Source organism: Juglans regia, chromosome 3 (genome assembly GCF_001411555.2).
Source record: "Juglans regia cultivar Chandler chromosome 3, Walnut 2.0, whole genome shotgun sequence".
In the NCBI taxonomy this organism is placed as follows: domain Eukaryota; kingdom Viridiplantae; phylum Streptophyta; class Magnoliopsida; order Fagales; family Juglandaceae; genus Juglans; species Juglans regia.
Genome location: NC_049903.1, coordinates 2,412,577 through 2,419,630, shown reverse-complemented (window position 1 = coordinate 2,419,630; position 7,054 = coordinate 2,412,577). Strand labels below are relative to the sequence as shown.

Here is a 7,054-nt window from a genome sequence, read left to right as displayed (position 1 = left end):
AATTGAGCTAATGTTTTAACATTAGTAATGTTGGCTGCATATATTATGTGCTTGTGTATATTAAATTAATTGTTATGTACTGTATCCCCAAAATGTCCTTTTATTTATTTATTTATTTATTATTATTTTTGTTTTTGTTTTTTGCCACAAAATTTGGGCTTTAAGAACGCCAGCTAACATCATCATCCTTCTTCTGCAGCTCAAGCAGGTAAGTTAGTGTTGAGCCCAGCCCAATTGGATTTGTATGGTTGGAACTAACTCTTAATTCATGCTCAGTGACTTTACCCGATGCTTAATACATGCATATGTACTTTAATTACAATTTTATTATTTTCGCAAACCCATTTTCATACTATAAAGTTTTTTTCAAAAAAAAAGGGACGTGTCCGGAGGATTAATGGAGATTAAAAGCACAAATAAATTATATCATAAGATAAGGCCAACCCAAATGCAGGCGAGTGGTAAACAGGTCTGGCCCATTTTCAATCCCAGTAAAAGTTAAAACCAAATTCAACTCTTTCGTTTAGTTTTATAAATGAAATTAAAATTTAAAAATTAAATAAAATATTATTATAATATACTTTTTATTTTAAGATTTAGAAATTTCTATTGTTTATTATATTTTGTGTGAAAGTTTAAAAAAATTATAATAATTATATAAAATAAAATGATTTGATTACTAAGAAAGAATGAAAAAAAAAAAAAAAGAGCAAAGGAAGAATTCATTCAACCCAATCTGACTCCTACCGCACGCTATGTACTTTTTGAAGTTTTTTAAGTAATTCACTATTATTTCATTTTCTGATATTCCTCATACCTAAACAAATAACTATAGTGCCGCTCGACGCTGTTAGTTACTGGCTGCACAACTCGAGGTTGACACTATGTAAGAGCAAGATCCAACACTGCAAGATGTCTCCGTAGAACTGTAGAAGCACCCTTTCACTGACCAACCAGACGTCTGCCCAATAAAAGCATCACTTCCACTTCCCCTGCAGTCGGTCTTATTAGCATCACTTTTGTTGACAGTTTGCTGATGTCTGATACTTATCTCTGATACTTATCTTCTTAGTATTGACAATTTTGCATTCAAATTCTTATTTGGATAAAATCTATATTTTGAAACTTGCTTTCTATATTTTTTACTTATCTAAAACATTTCTTAATAACCTTTACAAAAGATCAAAATAACTTTAGATAAACTTAAATTATTTTACATTCATCCAAAATATAAATCCCAACATAAGATGAAGAATGTCATCTTAGTCACTTAGTTCTATCCAAAGTTATCAACTTAATCACTTAGTCTTAACCAAACTCTTCCATCTACACCTTATCTCCAAATGCCAGCGCTGGCACCAGAAAATAGCAGCAATAGAGGAAGCTGTGCACAAAGAAAGGCAATCAAACAAATTGAGCTACGCAGATTTACATAAGAGTTAACAGATCACAGATCTTCTACAATAAATGGAGAATGAATAGAAGCTGATTTTTTTTTAATAGAACTAGAAAAGCAAAGAAGATCAAGAATATGTGATGTGCCCCTACTACGAAAGGAAGCCACTTTGGTCCTTTCACGCGATTTTGAAGGTACGGGATCCCTGGAATCAAATAATCCTAAGGAGTATTCAAGCAGAAGTACAAAGTTTGCAAAGAAAAAGGAGCACAAACATACTCGTATTTAAACCATGAACTGCACCAAGCATTGCACCGATACCTGTCCCAGCATAGTTCACAGAAAACAGCAGAAAGAGTTTAGCAGTAAAATTACTCATGCAGCCATGCAGGTATACAACATAACAAAACGTTTAAATTAGACGGCCCTGGTAGTTTCTGTTGGTCCACAATTAGAACAACTGCATTATGTTCCAAAAAACATCTATCATTCATTGAGAAACTATGCGAATTTTTCATCACGTTTATCGATGATTGCATAATTGAAAACGCGCGAACATTAACTAAACAGTGATAGTGCTCTAGAAAATTCAAATCTTTAGAAGCCAAGCACACACCACATGTATAAAACAAAAAAACTCAAATCTCTAAGAATTATCCAATTAATATTAGTATTTCAGAATTTTTTACTCGACTCCATGAATTCAATCCAAAAACAAGTTGTCATGATCTGAAGGTTAAGGATTTAACTAAATTGGTATCCAATAATTTTAGAATTTTTGGATCAATGGTTGAGTCTTTAACAATTAGTATTAGAGTAGGGACCATCTCACTAGTTCAAGTCACGGAGGAAGCAACTATAGACTAGATTAAAATGTATTGGTACTATGTATGGACATTACGTTAACTATTCACATTGAATAGTGATAGATGAGTGAAACAACCAAAAATAAAAGAATTACCACTGGGTCAATATCGATAAAGTGGACCACAGTGGATGTCGGATTCAGAAGAATATATAGTAGACTATTATGATATGAAAGTTAAAGATTTAATCAAATTAGTATCCACCAATTCTAGAGCTTTTGTCTTGAGGCTTGCGTCTTTAACGCAAATCATCCCAAATTCAACTCCACAATTAAACAAAACCAATGAAAACTGTTACTGAGAAATGGACAAACCGAGAAGAGAAGAAATTGACCACAGCAGTAGCATCGTGCAAGACGGGAGTGATGGTCCATTCTTCCCTTTCCTGAATAATCAGTAGAAAAGCAAACAAGAATAGAGTAAAATCATCAAACAAGTAATTGGCATCGTATTGAGGAAAACAAAGGATTATAGAGAAAGTTTGCTTGCATGGGCGTACGCGGTTAGGGTTTAAGAGGACAGCGAGGCAGCATGGGGAGCCGAGACCTGGGTTTATGGTAGGGTCGTGGCACAGATTACCGCTCCTTAGCTTTTCTTCGTATACCTCTCTCGTCTCTATCTCTTAACTGCACAAAAATTGCGTCTCTCTCGGCTGTATCTGTAGGCTTCCATCTCCAGTAGAGACAAGCTCAAGCTCAGAACGAAGTGTAATCATTCTTCACGGGCTCAGCCTCAATACATGGAACTACATATATTTAGCCTGTTTAGGCCCAATATGACGTGGGTCTGTATTTTGGAGCCTGTTTATATTTTCTCTCTCTTGGGATTATTTGTTAATTATTCAAAGAGTATTGCTATTATGTCTTTTCAGTTATATCGTTTAATGGTGTTCGAAATGACAAAAAATTAAAAATGAAACCTTAGTTCCTTCTACCTCTTCTATATTTGTATTTTAATTTTTTTAATAAACCACATGGTATTATCATGTAGTGTCACATTAATATGACAAAGTGAACGGTATAACTAAGACGACATAATAGCATTTCTCTTAATTAAAATATAAAAAATGTAAAGCTATTAATATTAAACAACTTTTATAAAACTACTCAGACTTGCCTGTTTGGTTTGGTGGATGAGACAAAATGATTCCATCTTATATAACTATTATAATTTTTTTTAAATTCTCATACAAAATATAATAAATAATTTAATATTTTTAAATTTTAAAATAAAAATAATATTCTACTAATATTTTATTCAACTTTTATCTCATTTTCAATATCGAGCAGGTAAATGATTGCAATCTCCACGACGAATCATCTCATATTATATATATTAGAATAAAAAATAGTTTAGTTACAAATGTATTATATAAAAATAAATTTATAATTTAATATATTATATTATATTAGAAAATATATTAAATAAATTATATAAATTAAATTTATTTTTATATAATTTCTTTACTTATGGACCAGTTTTTATTAGAATATTAACTGATCAAATCACCACCGAATGCGCATATATCAACATAAAAGCCACATGCTCGATCGACATAGTTGGAAGCCTCAATCTCAAATCTAATAAGTTCGTCCAACTTCAACATCGCCGGTGCGCGTGGATCCCATATGCTCGTATAATCTTCAACAACCTAACCCGTTTGATATCAGCTATCTAACTACATTATTGATTTGCTTATTTAATGATTTAGAGCACTAGCAGGGCCTAGCTAGTAGCTATACTTAAATTTTGGCCAAAAATTTAACTAAGTTATATAAATTATATCTGCACCAAACTCAACAAATATATTGAATTTTTAATCTGACCAGCTGAAGTTGGTGACCAGATTATATTTTCGACATAATATATTCCTTCCCGCTTCATCTTCATTGCACGCCAAAGCACACAAAACTTCAAAAAAATCCAGATCATTCCTCACAGCACGTTGAAGCCTCCCATACATTCCCCAGAGCACCTCGATGCAGCCATCGGCAAGATCAAAACCAAGCCTTCCACCATGTACCGTCTAGGAATCCCAGAGTCACTGCCGAACGCCTTCCGATAAGACTACGCCACCGTCTCCTCATCTTTTTTTCCCCCTCTTTTTGGTTCTTTTTCCCATGACTTTATTATATCTGGTTTCTGATTTGGGATTTTTTTACTTTATTTTTTCATTCTTTTTTAGGATTTAAATATAGCTATAGGAAAGAAAAATAATATCGCCAAAAAATTATATCCGTTGAAATAATAAAAATAAAAAATTAATGTTTAATTTTTTAATAATAAATAAATATTTCAATTATTAAGAATATAACCGGTTCAATTCGATCCAGTTTCGAATATATTTAATAACTGAACGAGTATATATCGATTTTGAGATTTGAACTAATATTTTTGTTTTTATCAGTTTCGGTCCGATTTGATCTAACGTTTCTGATATATTATATATTATAGTATATAATAATATAGTGATAATATATTGTAGTATATTATAATATATAATATAGTGATATATTATAATATATTATAATATATAGTGATATAATATTATTATAACTAAGGGACTGAAATTGGAGGTGGATGAGACTGATTTTGGGTTTGGGACTCTGTTAATACAAGAAATAAGATTTTTTCCAAATATTATAAAAAAATCACTGGAAATATCTTTTCAATCGCCGCGTGTTCGTTAGAATTGTTTATTTTTTTTCCGTTAAATCAGGGAATCGCAAAAAATCATCACAAATAATTTATTATTTCGGGCGAGTAAGTTAATCGCAAATACTCAAAAATTTGTATCTCATACCTATATTCAGTGTGAGTGACAATCCCGAGGACGCCAAGAAATTACTCGAGGAGTTTCTCAAGGAGCATGGGATCGACTATTCGTACTCGGAGAAGTGCAAATTCGCGATTTTTCGGTCCGGGAAGCTGCCATAGTTTTCCCAGACAGATTATTTGCAGTCAATAATGAGAAAGATGTTCTGGTGATGAAGCAAGGTTTTGAGTGATGTTCCGAATATCCTGGTGATGAAACAATTTCAGTGATCTTACCCCCCTCTAGCATCTCACTCCTTCATGTAGTTTTCCGAAGAAGACTCCAAGTTTGCAATAAGGCCATTTGTTTATTCTCTGTCACAAGACGGTTTTATAAACTTTTTGGCTAAATTTACCAACTTTTGTTGTTCGAAAAAAAAGAAAAAAAAAAAAGAAACAAACATCAATAATGGAAGACGTAGACATTATACTCCACAACAGCATCCCCACTTGTGAGGTTAAACACGTGAGTTCTGGCATGAGCATACCCACGTGCGAACCGGAAAAGCCCGCTTCCACCAATGATCGGAAACTCCCTCACGGGCGAGAACACAGTGTTCCGCCCCAATACGCTGAGAGTACTGCCATTATACTTCCCTTCCATGAAAGCAAAGTTCAGCACCATTAATAAGCCCAACTCAGTTTGTGAAGCAGATGCATATAATCCTTGCGCTCTTCCCACCATTCTGGAGTTTGGCTCCGGCCGCATGGTCAAGGGGTCATCGATCATCACCACGGCACCAAAAAACGTCGACGACGTGTTCGTCATGAGGGCCTCGGCAACTCTGACGGCCGTGGGGTTTCGTCCGGCGACGATGTCGTGGAAGTAGAAGTGGAGGTGGCTTAGTTTCTCTCGCTTGAGTCCAAGTTTTGCAGGAGATAATGTTCTTGAGAAGCGATGGTTCTTTTCTGCAGTGGCCGGGATTATTGCGAGGGTGAAAATAGTGAAGAGAATGAGGACGAAGATGGGAGTCACTTTTTGAAAGGTTTCGGCCATGACGGAGGAAAATCAAGTCCGGTCGTGCTGAAGAGAGAGGTACAGATGGACGGCTTTAATTACTAAATTTATCCCTAGCTAGCTACCTTTATATGGTTCATTTGCCTTGTTTTTCTCCAGCTTAATCTTATAAGAGGAGAGAACTTACATGGTATGTTGCAGGAAAAAGCAGACATGTGACATAGTACTAGGTCATGCTGATGTTTTGCATTACGTGTTAATTACACGGGTAGTACTTGTGTATGATTCTGTCACCATATACGCATGCAGACAACTGGAAAGTAACGTGATCAACTGGGAGGTAATGGTAGTCATTCAAATGGAGACTTGAATTCGATGGTGTAAAATCTCTCCGAATTTCATTCGAATTCAATCTTAACTGAGATCTGCAGTACTTGAGTTTGAGAAGCATCGAGCTTGACCCATTTGATAGTTACTGCATGGGCGAATAATTCTTTTATTATTATTGATAAGCACAAAGAAAAATCAACACATACGCATTAATACAGATATGGATTATTATTATATATTATGATGATGATGATTAATGTTCATTCTCAATGTTGTAATTATTTTCCTTTGGAATATGTGCTTCCAATGGCAAATGCATGGGAATAGTATATTCTTTGCCACCAAGTGGAGGAAGGCATGTTCAGGCAGTCTTTAGACACGCAAAGATAATTACTTGTGTACTTTATCAAAAGTAAATAATATGAACATGAGTTTTCCACTCAAGTCTTGAAATTGATGGAATAGCAAATGGGATCTAAGCCTCTCACTCTCAAGTCGATAAGATAGTGATAAATAATAATAAATATGCATTTAAGAGTACATCGTGGATGTCGCACCTCCCTCCCATCACTCTCAAGTCTCCAGGCTGATTCGCATGCCCCACATTAATTATGCCTATATATCTTTAGTGGCTCCTCCTCTCCTCTCCTCTCCTCCGTAAGCCCATGCGTGGTCCTGGTTTTCAGAAAA

The 7,054-nt window shown here is 34.6% G+C and overlaps 1 protein-coding gene and 1 long non-coding RNA gene across 2 annotated transcripts; both read right to left on the bottom strand.

The window, feature by feature from the left end:
• Positions 1 to 1,171: 1,171 nt before the first annotated feature.
• On the bottom strand, positions 1,172 to 3,054 carry LOC118347891. The gene is made up of 4 exons (XR_004801037.1): positions 2,762 to 3,054; positions 2,577 to 2,647; positions 1,676 to 1,717; positions 1,172 to 1,384 (listed from the first exon to the last, which is right to left on the bottom strand). It is a non-coding gene; the product is annotated as an uncharacterized LOC118347891 (long non-coding RNA).
• A 1,860-nt stretch (positions 3,055 to 4,914) lies between these two features.
• Positions 4,915 to 6,353, bottom strand: LOC109011925 (dirigent protein 22-like). The gene is made up of 2 exons (XM_018993320.2): positions 5,479 to 6,353; positions 4,915 to 5,391 (listed from the first exon to the last, which is right to left on the bottom strand). The coding sequence occupies exon 1, from the start codon at positions 6,071 to 6,073 to the stop codon at positions 5,480 to 5,482; it is 594 nt and encodes a 197-aa protein (XP_018848865.1). The 5' UTR covers positions 6,074 to 6,353; the 3' UTR covers positions 4,915 to 5,391; position 5,479.
• Between the last annotated feature and the right edge of the window lie 701 nt (positions 6,354 to 7,054).

Bases quoted from the DNA above. Each gene is read 5' to 3' on its own strand.
- LOC109011925 (XM_018993320.2), bottom strand. From the start codon at position 6,073: ATGGCCGAAACCTTTCAAAAAGTGACTCCCATCTTCGTCCTCATTCTC.